The sequence below is a fragment of the Pipistrellus kuhlii genome, unplaced genomic scaffold (assembly GCF_014108245.1).
Source record: "Pipistrellus kuhlii isolate mPipKuh1 unplaced genomic scaffold, mPipKuh1.p scaffold_m20_p_33, whole genome shotgun sequence".
Classification (NCBI taxonomy): domain Eukaryota; kingdom Metazoa; phylum Chordata; class Mammalia; order Chiroptera; family Vespertilionidae; genus Pipistrellus; species Pipistrellus kuhlii.
Window position 1 is genome coordinate 4,018,246 of NW_023425533.1, and position 15,049 is coordinate 4,033,294.

Consider the following 15,049-nt stretch of genomic DNA (forward strand, 5'->3'; position numbering starts at 1 on the left):
CATTGAGTATGATGTTGGCTGTAGATTTGTCACATAAGGCTTTTATTATATTGAGGTACGATCCCTCTATTTCCACTTTGCCGAGAATTTTTATCAGAAAAGGGTGTTGGATTTTGTCAAATGCCTTTTCTTTATCAATTGATATGATTAGCTGATTTTTTTTTGTCTGTCACTCTGTTTATGTGATGTATCACATTTATTGATTTTTGGGATATTGTATCAGCCTTTCATTCCTGGAATAAATCCCACTTGGTCATGGGGTATGGTTTTTCTAATGTAATGCTGGAGCAGGTTTGCTAGAACTTTGTTGGGGATTTCAGCATCTATGTTCATCAGGGATATTGGCCTATAATTCTCTTTCTTAGTGGAGTCTTTATCTAATTTTGGCATTAGGATAATGCTGGTTTCATAGGAAAAGCTCGGAAGTGTGCTTTCCTCTTGAATTTTTTTGGAATAGTCTGAGAAGGATTGGTTTTAATTCTTCTTTGAATGTTTGTTAAAACTCCCATGTGAAGACATATGGCCCAGGACTTTTGTTTTTTGGAAGCTTCTTAATTACTGTTTCAATTTCATCAGTAGTTGTGAGCCTATTTTTTTTTTTTAATCTTCCTGATTGAATTTTGGAAGCTTGTATTTTTCTAGGAATGTGTCTATTTAATCTAGGTTGTCCAGTTTGTTGGAGTAGAGTTGCTCATAGTATTTTTTACAATCTTTTGTATATCTGTGGGGTCATTTGTTACATCACTTCTTTCATTTCTGATTTTGTTTATTTGGGCCCTCTTTCTTTGTTTCTTGGTGAGCCTGGCTAGAGGTTAATCAGTCTTGTTTATCCTTTCAAAGAACAACTCTTGGTTTCATTGATCTTTTGTGTTGTTGTTGTTTGTGGGTTTTTTTGTGTTTGTTTTTTTTTTTTGTCTCTATATCATTTATTTCTGCTCTGATCTTTATTATCTCGTTTTTGGTTACTATAGGCTTTTCTTGTTGCTCATTTTCTAGTTCTTTAAGTTGCAAGGTTAGATAATTTATTACTATTTTTTCTTGTTTTTTGAGGTAGATCTGTAGAGCTATGAACTTTCCTCTCAGGATTGCTTTCATTGTATCCCATAGATTTTGGATTGTTGTGTTTTCATTGTCATTTGTTCCCAGGATGATTTTAATTTCTTCTTTCATCTCTTTGGTAACCCAATCATTGTTTAATAGCATGCTATTTAGCCTCCAAGTGTTTGATTTTTTCATTGTTTTTATTGTAGTTCATTTCTAATATTATGCCATTATGGTTTGAGAAGATGTTTGTTATGATTTCTATCTTCTTGAATTTTTAAGTGTCTTTGCCTGTGATCCAATATGTGGTCTATCTTTGAAAATGTCTTGTGTTCACTTGAGAAGAATATATACTCTGTAGCTTTGGGGTGAAATGTTCTGAAGATGTCAATTATGTCCATCTGATCTACTGAGTCATTTTGGATTGCTGTTTCTTTGCTGAGTTTTTGTTTAGAGGGTTTATCCAGTGGTGTCAATGGGGTATAAAAATCCCCTATTATGACTTGATTGCTATCAATCTCTCCTTTGATATCTTCCAGAAGTTGGTTTATGTATTTGGGTGCTCCTGTATAGGGCGCATATATGTTTACCAGAGTTTTAACTTCTTGAATTGATCTTTTTAGTATTATGTAGTGGCCTTCCTTATCTCTTGTTATGGCCTTTACTTTTAGGTCTATGTTGTCAGATATAAGTATCACAATCCCAGCTTTTTTCTCCTTTCCCCTTGCCTGAAAAATGTGTTTCCATTCCTTCACTCTCAGTCTGTGTGAATCCTTTGTTCTGAGGTGGGTCTCTTGCAGACAGCAAATATATGGGTCATGTTTTCTTATCCATTCAGCTACCCTATATCTTTTGATTTGTGTGTTTAACCTGTTTACGTTTAATGTTATTATTGATAAGTACTTGTTTGTTGTCATTTTTATTCTTAATGTTTGTGTTTCTTCTTGTCTTTTTCTTTCTTTCCTTTTTTTTTTTTTTTTTTTTTTTTTACAGCAGTTCCTTTAGCATTTCTTGCATTTCTGACTTGGTAGTAATAAACTCTCTTAGCCCTTTTTTCTCTGTGAAGCTCCTGATTCCACCTTCAATTTTGAATGATAGCCTTGCTGGATATAGTATTCTTGGATTCAGTCCCTTGCTTTGCATCACTTTGTATATTTCATTCCACTGCCTTCTTGCCTGGTGTATTTCTGTTGAGAAATCTGTTGATATTCTAATAGGAGATCACTTGTAGGTGACTTTCTGTCTCTCTGTCAGTCTTTAAGATTATTACTTTGTCATTGGTGTTTGCAAATAATTACGATGGGTCTTGGTGTCAGTCTTTTGGGGTTCATCTTCTTTGTGACTCTATGTGCTTCTTGGACTTGCATAGTTTTTTTTCTTGCCAATATCAGGCAAGTTTTCTGTCATTATTTCTTCAAACAGGTTTTCTATTCCTTGCTTCTCTCCTTCTCCTTCTGGTATCCCTATTATGCAAAAGTTGTTTCGTTTTGTGTTTCCCAAAGCTCCCTTAGGCTCTCCTCTTGCTTTTTAAGTCTTATTTCCAGTTGCTGCTGTGTTTGTGTGTTTTTTCCTACCTTGTCGTCTAATTCACTGATGTGGTCCTCAGTCTCTTCTAGTCTTCTGTTTAAGCCTTCCATTGTGTTATTTATTTCATTTTATGTTGTTCTTCATCTCCTCTTGGTTCCTTTTCATGTTGGTGACATTCTCATTCAGCTCCTTATAATTCTCATTGACTTATGTGTATTTGTCATTGAGTTGTGTGTATTTGTCATCCAGCTGTTTGAGCATCCTTATAACCATTACTCTTAATCTTTCTCTGATATGTTGCTAGCTTCAATTTCATTTGTGGTGATTCCTCTTTTTCTTCTTTTGGGGATTTTTTTTTTTTTTTGTCTTCCCATGTTTTGCTGTAATGTTTTAATTTTAGATACAATTGCTTTGCTACCCAGGTTATTTTGGGGATGATACTAATGGTGTGATCTCTCAGGTCTCCTGGGCTTGGTAATCTAGCATATTACCAAGATCCCTACTTGAGCTATTGGGGTTCTCTTGATGTAGGCCGTGAGCTGGAAAGGTGCAATTGTGGTGTCTAGAAGTCAGCAGTGGTGGAGGGGGTCTTCTAATTTTTGCTGTCTTGTGCCCTTGGTTGAAATCACATGTGCCCAGCAGGGACTCACAGTGGCACCCAGGAACCTTCTGTTGGGATGATGGGGCTCAGAAGGCCTGTGCTCTGGAAAGTCATGACTCTGGTGTCCAGAGTTCTATAGTTGTGGGGGTGGGCAGGGTCAGCTTTTGCTTCTCTCCAGTGGTTGGAAATACGTGCCCCAGTGGTGGCTCACAGGAGTACCCATGGTGCATTTACCAGCAGGGTGTACTGATGCACTCTGAAGAGCCCTGGTGCTGTAGCCACAGGATTGCAGTGTCTATGGGCAGGTATCCTAGAAGAGGGAATTCAGCATTTCTACGGCCCAGCAGTGTGTCCCTGTATAAGTGTGTGCCCAGAGGGGGCTCACAGAGGTGCCCAACGGCTGCCTATGGAGTGGTGGAGTTAGTAAGCATGTGTGCTGGACAAGTGTGCAACTGTAGTGTCCAGAGTTCTGCAGCTGTGGGGTGGGAAGACTCAGTTTTTGCTGCTGCACCTGTAGTGGATAGGTACACACTCCCAGTGTCAGCTCACAGGGGCACCCATGACGCGTTTGCCAATGAGGCTCACTGAACCACATGAAGGCCCTGAAACTGAAGCTGCATAATTAAGGCATATGTGGCAGGTATCCAGGATGAGCGAATTCAGAATTTCTACTGCTGGGAGAGTGTGTCCCTGTTTGTTCAAGATTGCACCCAGGGAGGGCTCACAGAGGCTCCCACGAGTGCCCTGTGGATAGATGGGCTCAGGGTGCCTGCCCATTGGAAATACGCGGCTGTGACAGTGCCTTTGCTGGTGCAGAGCTCTGATGCACTTGAGGCGCCCTGGTGCTGAAGTTGCGCAGCTGAGTTGTTGCTGTGGGAGCAGTGCACCTTTGGAGGTGGAGGTCCAAGAGTCTGCAGGTCTGTGGGTGTGGCAGCAGGATTTTGGCTGGAGTGGCTGCTGGGTCGTGGCAGTGTCCAAGGGCTGTCTGGGAGGTGATGCTGTTGAGTTCCTAGAAAAAGCTGCTCTCCAAAAACACACAATCTTGAGATTCTGGAGACCTCTGAGAGGTTCAGTTTTATGTAAATTTGATGGCATCACAGAATGCCCACACTCTACCACAGATTTTTTTTTTAATCCATTCATCTATTGATGGGCACTTGGACTATTTCCAGATCTTAGCTATTATAAATTGTGCTGCTATGTACACGGGGTACATATGTTCTTTCTCATTGGTGTTTCAGGCTTATTAGGATAGATTGGTAGAAGTGGGATCACTGGGTCAAATGGAAGTTCTATTTTTAATTTTTTGAGGAAACTCCACACTGGTTTCCACAGTGGCTGTACCAGTCTACATTCCCACCAATAATGTACCGGGGTTCCTTTTTCTCCACATCCTCACTAGCACTTGTTATTTGTTGATTTGTTGATAGCAGCCATTCTGACAGGTGTGAGGTGGTACTTCATTGTCATTTTAATTTGCATTTCTCCGATGATTAGTGATGTTGAGCATATTTCCATATGTCTCTTGGCCATCTGTATATCACTTTGGAGAAGTGTCTATTTAAGTCATCTGCCCATTGATTGCATTTGTTTTTTTTTCCTTTTGTAGATTTGTAAGAATACATTATATATTTTGGATATTAATTCCTTATCAGATGTATCAAAATGGCAAATATGTTCTCCCATACAGTGTATTCCCTTTTCATTTTGATGCTGATTTCTTTTCTGTACAGAAGCTTTGTATTTTAACGTAGTCCCATTTGGTTATTTTTTCCTTTGTTTCTCTTGTGCCAGGCATTGTATCAGTGAAAAATTTGCCACATGAGATATCTGACACTTTGCTGCCTATGTTTTCTGCAAGGTTTTTTATGGTTTTATGGGTTACATTTAGTTTTTTTTTTATCCATTCTGAGTTTATTCTTGTGTACAGTATAAGTTGGTAAAACCCAACACCCATTTTTGATAAAAACCGTCAACAAAGTGGGAATAGAAGGATCATATTTCAACATAATAAAGGGCATATATAACAAACCTACAGTCAACATCATACTCAATGGGCAAAAACTAAAACCATTTTCCCTAAAAACTAGAATAAGACAGGGTTGTCCATTTTCACCACTTTTATTCAACTTAGTACTGGATGTCCTAGCAACAGCAATCATATTAGAAGAAAAATTAATAAAAGACATTCAAATTGGAAAGGAGGTTGTAAAATCATCAGTATTCACTGATTACAAGATATTGTACCTAGAAAACCCTAAAGACTCCAGCAAAAACAAAACAAACAAACAAACAAACAAAAAAACTACTAGATTTAATAAAGTATTTTGGCAATGTAGCAGGATACAAAATTAACACCTAGAAATTGATGGCATTTTTTTAAAAATTTATTTTCCACAGAGAGGAAGGGAGAGAGATAGAGAGCCAGAAACATCGATGCGAGAGAAACATCAACCAGCTGCCTCCTGCACACCCCCTAGGGGGATGTGCCTGCAACCAATGTACATGCCCCTGGCCAGAATCGAACCTGGGACCCTTCAGTCCACAGACCGACACTCTATCCACTGAGCCAAACCGGTTTCAGCTGATGGCATTTTTATTCACCAATAATAAGATTTCAGAAACAGAAACTAAAATATAAGCCCATTTACCATTGCAACAAAAAATTAAGATACTTAATACTTAACTTAACCAAGGAGGTAAAAGGGCTGTACTCAGAAAGCTATAGAACATTGAAAAAGTTAATCATCAAACCAAAGGTAATCTGTACTCATTTAACAGTCAGTTCTTTTTTCTCTCTTTGTTTATAGAAAAGGATATAAACAAGTGGAAGAATATGCCATGTTCATGAATTGGTATAACCCACATAATTAAAATATACATACTACCCAAAGCAATATAAAGATTCAATTCAATCCCTATTAAAATAACAACAGCATACTTCACAGATCTAGAAAAAAACTGTCTAAAATTTATATGGAATCCAAAAGACCCCGAATAGCTGCAGCAATCCTGAGAAAGAAGAACAAAGTTGGAGGGATTACAAGGCCAGATATCAAGCTATATTACAAAGCCACTATACTCAAAACACCCTGGTACTGGCATATAGATCAAGAACAGACATATATTAATAGATCAATGGAACAGAACAGAGAACCCAGAATTCTACCCAAGCCATTATACTTAATTAATATTTGAAAAAGGAGGCAAGAGTATACAATGGTGTCAAGACAGTCTCTTCAATAAATGGTGCTTGGATAATTGGACAGCTATATGTAAAACCTACAGCCTTTATCCTTTCCATTCCAGCTCTGAAATCACCAGATGTCCAATATTTTAAGTCTTTTAGCTCATTTTAGATAAGGCTTCATAATTTACCTAAAACTTAGGTTTATTTTTTTTCTTTGTCTTTGGAAACCATATCCCATGTTATCTCAAATAGATGATAGATAGATAGATAGATAGATAGATAGATAATCAACTTCTATCAAAAGGATAGTAAGTTTGAGAGATGAGACTTTTATTGTGATAAAATACATATAACATTTGCCATTAGTGACATTTAGTATATTAACAGTGTTTTGCAACCATCACCAATATATAATTTGAGAAAATATTCATCAGCACAAAGGTAATTCATACTCATTTAGCAGTCACTTCTCTTTGCTCCCTCTCCAGGCTCCCACAAACACTCGTCTAGTTTCAGTCTCTATGGGTATTCTGGATATTTCACATAAAATTTCCTATAATAAGTGGCTTTTTGTGCCTGAATTCTTTCACTTAGCTTAATATTCTTAACATTCATCCATGTAATAGTATTTTGTTCCTTTTTAAAAATATTTTTTATTGATTTCTGATAGGAAGAGAGAGGGAGGGAGAGATAGAAGCATCAATGATGAGCGAGAATAATTGATTGGCTGCCTCCTGCACCACCTCACCCCCACCCCTTACTGGGGGTTGAGCCACAACCCAGGCATGTGCCTTTGATTGGAATCGAACCCAGGATGCTTCAGTCCACAGGCCAACACTCTATCCACTGAGCCAAACTGACCATGGCAGTACTTCATTCCTTTTTATGACTGAACTAGAGGCCCGGTGCACAAAATAAGTGCACAAGGGGGTAGTGTCCCTCAGCCAGCCTGCACATTCTCCAATCTGGGACCCCTCGAGGAATGTCTGACTGCCCTTTCAGGCCTGATGCCAGTGACTCGCCTGCCTGCCAGCCTGATCACGCCCTAACCACTCCTCTACCAGCCTGATTGATGCCTAACTGTTCCCCTGCCAGCCCGATAGACCCTAACTGCCTTCCCCTGCTGGCCTGGTCACCCTTAATTGTCCTCCCCTGCAGGCCTGGTTTCCCCCAACTGCCCTCCTCTATAGGCCCAGTCACCTCTAACTGCCCTCCCTTGCAAGACTGGTCAAGCCCAACTGCCCTCCCTTGCAGGCCTTGTTCCTCCCAACTGCTCTCCCTTGCAACCCTGGTCCTTCCTAACTGCCCTCCCCTGCCAGCCTGGTCGCTCCTAGCTTCCCTCCCCTGCTGGCCTAGTCCCCCCCAACTGCCCTCCCCTACAGGCCTGATCACCCCCAACTGCCCTCCCTTGTAGGCCTGGTCCCTCCTAACTACCCTCCCTTGCTGGCCATCTTTGACCACATTGGGGCAGCCATCTTGTGAATTGGAGTGACTGTCAATTTGCATATTAAGCTTTCATTGTATGAGATAATATTCCATTCTATGTATATACTACATTTGGGTTTTCCATTCATCAGTTGGTATTTATTTGGTTGGTTTTCATCTTTTTGCTATTATGAATAATGATTATAATAACAAAAATGTTATGTATATGTTTTTCTGTGAGCACCTCTTGGGTATATACTCAGAAATGGAATTGCTGGGTCATGTGATAAGTAAATGAGGTATTTTTAAGTAAAATCTTACCAAACTAATAAATATTCTCATTTTATGGATAGGGGACATATTATTATTTCTCTTTTATTATACTAACAACTTCTATGGACTCCTACACTTCTCTAGGAAATGTGGTATGGAAGTTTATACCAGTAAATTACCAGATGACATCATCAACCTATACCTAACACAAGAAATAACCACTTTTTAATACAAAGGGCCCAATGATATAAAGGCAGTTGATGGTCTCTAACTTTAGCAGGTGCACTGCAATGCAACTTCAGACAATGAAGGTTACAGGCAAGTAACCAAAGTGTTTCTATATAGATTTGGTGTCAGATAGAACTTAATCAAATTACTAACCCTTGCCCTTGAGACACTCGCTAAACTTCAGTTTATTCCAGTTTCTCCATCTGTAAAGTAGGGGTAATAAACACTGTTTTTCAAGATAGTTATGAGGAAGTGGCATAACTTGCCAAATACTAGTAGTTGACAATAAATATTAGTTCTTATTTCCCTATATTTTTTTATACTCTTAACTGATTCTCAATACAATAGTATTTTTCTTCTCATTTTTCCTTTCAGGTTAAAATTAAACTGCCAAATACAAACTCTTCTGAAATTAAAATTAGTGTCCAGGAAATGATCCTTGACCTTCGTACTCCTGATAAGTGAGTAAAACTTATAACTATAATAACTTATTATAATATAAATGAATCCTCAGTCAATATTTTATTTTTCATTTTTATTTTTTATTTTTAATATATTTTTAAATTAAATTATTATTTTTGTACATATACCAATGCCCCGCCTCCCGTACATACCCTCCCACCCCAGAGTTTTGTGTCCATTGGTTGTACTTATATGCATGTATACAAGTCCTTCAGTTGTTCTATTATCTCTCCCAGATCTCCCCAACCTCCCAGCTGTAATTTGACAGTCGGCTTGTTGCTTTACTGTCTCTATATCTACCTTTTGGTACTTCAGTTTATTATGTTCTTTATCATCCATAAATAAGTGAGGTCATGTGGTGTCTCTCTTTCATTGACTGGCTTGTTTCACTCACCATGATGTTCTCCAATTCCATCCAGGTTGCTGCAAAGGATGAGAATTTTTTATTTTTTATGGCAGAATAGTATTCCATTGTGTAGATGTACCACAGTTTCTGGATCCAGTTGTCTGCTGATGGGCACCTAGGCTGTTTCCAAATCCTAGCTATGGTAAATTGTGCTGTTATGAACATAGGGGTGCATATATCTTTTCTGATTGATGTTTCTGGCTTCTTGGGATATATTCCTAGGAGTGGGATTACTGGGTCAAATGGGAGTTCCATTTTCAGTTTTTTGAGGAAGCTCCATACTGTTCTCCACAGTGGTTGCACCAGTCTGCATTCCCACCAGCAGTGCACCAGGGTTCCTTTTTCTCCGCAACCTCGCCAACACTTGTCTTTTGTTGATTTGTTGATGTTGGCCATTCTGACAGGTGTGAGATGGTACTGCATTGCTGTTTTGATTTGCATCTGTCGGATAATTAGTGACTTTGAGCATGTTTTCATGTGCCTTTTGGCCTTCCTTCGGTCTTCTTTTGAGAAGATTCTATTTAGATCATTGCCCATTTTTTAATTGGGTCATTTATCTTCCTTTTATTAAGTTGTATAAGCTGTCTGTAGATGTTGGAGATTAAACCTTTATCAGTGATAATATTTGCCAATATGTTCCCCCATACAGAGGGCTTTCTTGTTGTTTTGTTGATGGTTTCCTTTGCTGAAAAAAAGCATTTTATTTTGATGTCATCCCATTTGTTTATTTTCTCTTTATTTTCCATTGTCCTAGGGGCAGGATCAGTGAAGAAGTTCTGTTGGCATATGTCTGAGATTTTGCTGCCAGTGGATGCCTCTAGAATTTTTATGGTTTCACTTCTTATGTTTAAGTCCTGTATCCATTCTGAGTTTATTTTTGTGTATGGTGTAAGTTGGTGATCCAGTTTCATTCTTTTGCATGTATCTGTCCAATTTTCCCAACACCATTTATTGAAGAGACTGTCTTGACTCCATTGTATATTTGTGCCTCCTTTGTCAAATATTAACTGAGCATAGTAATTTGGGTTGATATCTGGGTTCTCAACTCTATTCCATTGAGCTATATGTCTGTTCTTGTGCCAGTACCAGGCTGTTTTGAGAACAGTGGCTTTGTCATACAGCTTGAAGTCTGGTATTGAGATCCCTCCTACTTTACTCTTCTTTCTCAGGATTGCTGTGGCTATTCGGGGTCTTTTGTTGTTCCAAATGTACTTTTGAAGAGTTTTTTCTAGGTGAGTGAAATATGCCGGTGGTATTTTAACTGGGAGTGCATTGAACCTATAGATTGCTTTTGGAAGTATGGACATTTTGATGATGTTGATTCTACCAATCCATGAACATGGTATGTTCTTTCATGTGTTTACATCTCCTTCTATCTCTTTTTTCAGTGTCATGTAGTTTTCCATATATAGGTCTTTTACCTCCTTAGTTAAGTTTATTCCAAGGTATCTTAATTTTTTTGGTGCAATGGTAAATGGGATTGCCTTTTTAATCTCTGTTTCTGCAAGTTCACTATTGCTGTATAGAAATGCCATATATTTCTTGGCGTTAATTTTGTATCCTGCTACATTGCCAAATTTATTTATTAAGTCAATTACTTTTTTTAATAGAGTCTTTTGTGTTTTTTATGTATAATATCATGTCATCTGCAAATAAGGATAACTTTACTTCTTCTTTTCCAATTTGGATGCCTTTTATATCCTCTTCTTGTCTAATTGCAATGGCTAGTATTTCCAGTACTATGTCAAAGAGGAGTGGTGAGAGCGGGCAACCCTGTCTTGTTCCTGTTCTTATAGGGAATGGTTTTAGTTTTTGCCCATTGAGTATGATGTTTGCTGTTGGTTTATCATATATAGCTTTTATTATGTTGAGGTATGATCCTTGTACTCCCACCTTGTTGAGAGTTTTAATCATGAAAGGGCGTTGGATTTTATCAAATGCTTTTTCTGCATCAATTAATATGACCATATGATTTTTATCTTTCAATTTGTTTATGTGATGTATCACGTTTATGGATTTGCAGATATTGTACCATCCTTGCATTCCCGAAAAAAAATCCTACTTCGTCATGGTGTATGATCTTTCTGATGCTCTGCTGGAGCCAATTTGCTAGAATTTTGTTGAGGATTTTGGCATCTATGTTCATAAGGGATATTGGCCTGTAATTCTCTTTCATGGAGTTGTCTTTATCTGGTTTTGGTATTAGGGTGATGCTGGCTTCATAGAAGGAGCTTGGAATAGTCTGAGGAGGATAGGTTTTAGTTCTTCCTTGAATGTTTAGTAAAGCTCTCCTGTGAAGCTATCTCGCCCTGGGCTTTTGTTTGCTGGAAGCTTTTTGATGACTGTTTCAATTTCTTTCCAAGTTACTGTTCTATTGAGATTTATATATTCTTCCTGAATGAGTTTTGGAAGGTTGTATTTTTCTAGGAATATGTCCATTTCCTCCAGGTTGTTCAGTTTGTTGGAATAGAGTTCGTAGTATTTTGTAACAATCCTTTGTATTTCGGCGGGGTCTATTGTTATTTCACCTCTTTCGTTTCTGATTTTGTTCACTTGGGTCCTCTCTCTTTGTTTCTTGGTTAGCCTGGCTAGAGGTTCATCTATCTTGTTTATCCTTTCAAAGAACCAGCTCTTGGTTTTGTTGATTTTATGTATTGTTTCTTTGGTCTGTATGTCGTTTATCTCCGCTCTAATTTTTGTTATTTCCTTCCTTCTGCTTACACTGGGCTGTTCTTGTTGCTCTTTTTCTAATCTTTGAGTTGTAGAGTTAGATCATTTGCTACCATTTTTCACAGTTTTTTTGCAATAGGCTTGTAGGGATATGAACTTCCCTCTCAAAATTGCTTTTGCTGTGTCCTATAGATTTTGGATTGTTGTGTTTTCATTGTCATTTGTTTCCAGGATGTTTTTAATTTCTTTCTTGATTTCTCTGATAACCCAGTCCTTATTTAATAGCATGCTGTTTAGTATCCATGTGTTTGATTTCTTTGGATTATTTTTATCGCAGTTAATTTCCAATTTTATGCCATTATGATCTGAGAAGATGCTTGATAAGATTTCTATCTTCTTGAATTTGAAGACACTTTGCCTATGTCCCAAAATGTGGTCTATCTTTGAGAATGTCCCATGTGCGCTTGAGAAGAATGTATATTCTGTGTCTTTGGGGTGGAATGTTCTGAAGATGTCAATTAATTCCATTTGGTCTAGTGAGTCATTTAGGATTTATATTTCTTTGCTGATTTTTTGTTTAGATGATTTGTCGAAGGGTGACAGTGGGGTATTAAAATCTCCTACTAAGATTGTATTGCTATTAATCTCTCCCTTAATGTCCTCCAGCAGTTTTTTTTTTCGAGTATGTATTTGGGTGTTCCTGTATTGGGTGCATATATATTTACCAGGGTTATTTCTTCTTGTTGGATTGCTCCCTTTAGTATTATGAACTGCCCTTCATTATCTCTTGTTATGTCCTTCACTCTCAGATCTAATTTGTCAGATATAAGTATTGTTACCCCAGCTTTTTTTTCATTTCCATTTGCCTGGAAAACCTTTTTCCATCCCTTCACCCTCAGTCTGTGTGCATCTTTTTTTCTGAGGTGGGTTTCTTGTAGACAACAGATGTATGGGCCTTGTTTTCTTATCCAATCTGTTATCCTATGCCTTTTGATTGTAGCATTTAAACCATTTACATTTAAAGTTATTCAATGATAGGTACTCATTTGACGCCATTTTTATTCTATACCCCTGTGTTCCTTCTTCACTTCCTATTTCTTTATTTTTACAGTAGACCCCTTAGCATTTCTTGCATTGCTTTTTTGGTGAAGATAAATTCCTTTAGTCTTTTTTGTCTGTGAATCTCCTGATTTCCCTTTCAATTTTGATTGATAGCTTTGCTGGGTACAGTATGCTTGGATTCAGACCCTTCCTTTGCATGACTTTGTATATTTCATTCCATTCCCTTCTGGCCTGATGAGTTTCTGTTGAGAAATCAGTTGTTAGTCTGATGGGGTTTCCTTTATATGTAACTTTTTGTCTCTGGCTGCTTTTAAGATTCTTACTTTGTCATTGGTGTTTGCCAATTTAATTATAATGTGCCTTGGCGTCGGTCTTCTGGGATTCATTTTGCTTGGGACTCTGTGAGCATCTTGGATTTGTGTGGGTTTTTTCTTCTCTATCTTGGGAAAGTTTTTTGTCATTATTTCTTGAAATACGTTTTCCATGTCTACCTCACTTTCCTTTCCTTCCAGTACCCCTATTATTCGAATATTGTTTTGTTTTGCATTGTCCCAAATCTCCCGTAGGCTCTCCTCCTTCTTTTTAAATTTTTTTTCTAGAAGCTGCTATAATTGGGCATTTTTTTCCATCTTGTCTTCTAGCTCACTGATGTGGTCCTCTGCTTCTTCTAGTCTGCTCTTGATGCTTTCTATTGAGGTTTTCATAGTAGCGATGTCATTTTTCATTTCTTCTTGAGTCATCTTCATTTCCTCTTGGTTTTTCTTCATTTCCTCTTGGGTCATACTCATAATGTCAAATTTGTCTTCCATTCTTTTTAGCCATCTTATGATTGTTACTCTGAATTCTTGTTCTGGTAGGTTGCTTGCCTCTAACTCATTTACTTCCTTTTCTGGTGATGCCAGCTTTTCTTTCATTTGTAGGCTGTTTCTTTGTCTCCCCATGGTCTCTCTTTTCAGGATGTCTCTCTCCTGTGTTGATTTCTCTCTCCTGCCTTGATTTAAAGGCACAAAATACAACACAACCAGGTACAACACACAAGACACTGAACAGAAATGTATTTGCAATATTAATAACCTCCAATAAAGGTAACCACTAGGGAAAGGCAAATTAGGGAATAGGAACGAAAGAGGAAGAGTAAAAAGAGGAGAGGGAGGGAGCAAAAGAAAAAGATAGGAAAAAGAGTGTCAAAATGAAATTGGGAAACAGGAATAAGAAAGAAAGAGAGAGAGAGAGAGAGAGAGAGAGAGAGAGAGAGAGAGAGAGAGAGAGAGAGAGAGAGAGATAAAATGGGAATAAACTATATATATGGAGAGAGAATTTCAATTGAACAACCACTAACCCCAACAAATGCTGTCAGCAGTACCTGGAGAATAATACAACCTACAGCACCCCCTAATTTCCAGCATAGGAAGGGAAAACAGAAGTAATAAAATAACAACGAACAAAAACCAATCAAATAAGAAAATACCAAGCAACTTCAACAACAAAAGGATAAGCAAAATAATCTCAGTAAAAAGCATAAAAATACAATATAATCATCATTCCCCCAAACAGCATCAAAAGAACAGTGAGGAAAACAATTTTTTTTTTCTTTGCTAGTTAATACAGCTCAGAGAGAGGTGTGTATGCACTTGGCACAGGGGATTGGAAATTAGATATATAAGTAGGGTAGAAATTTTAGCAGGGGGGATACAGAAAGAGTAAGGAAATCTAAAGCAGAAAAGGGTTAAGATAAACAGGATAGCAAAAGGGGGAAGGTTAGAAAGAGAGTGATGGTGTAATGGTCGTGTTGAGATAGGTTTAAACAATGTTAAAGGAGAAATGAAAATAAAATGAAGAACACTAATTCCAATGTAAAATAAAGAGAAAGTAAAATGGCACTTAAAAAAATTAAAATAGCAGTAATAAAAATGCTTATTGTACTTAAAATGTAATAATTAAAAAGTTAAAATCTAGTGAGGAAAAAAGGAAAAAATTTGTTTCTTAAGTAAAAGATGCAAAATATGAAAATAAAAAAAATAAAAATAAATAAAAAATAAATTTAGCAAAAAAAGTGTGCAGTTGTGAAGGCCATTCACTTCTGTTATTCTATTTGACACACCCGTTTCTCAGTCCAGACCATATTGCAGTTCCCTGCGTTCTGCTGCACCTCAGTGGCAATTCC

The 15,049-nt window shown here is 37.6% G+C and overlaps 1 protein-coding gene across 1 annotated transcript in view; it reads left to right on the forward strand.

The window, feature by feature from the left end:
* The window catches only part of DNAAF6 (dynein axonemal assembly factor 6), a 79,196-nt gene that overhangs the window by 50,683 nt on the left and 13,464 nt on the right, over positions 1-15,049 (forward strand). Inside the window, exon 6 of the mRNA XM_036460755.2 lies at positions 8,661-8,746. Within this exon, the coding sequence (XP_036316648.1) occupies positions 8,661-8,746 (86 nt within the window). The remainder of the gene's footprint in view (positions 1-8,660; positions 8,747-15,049) is intronic.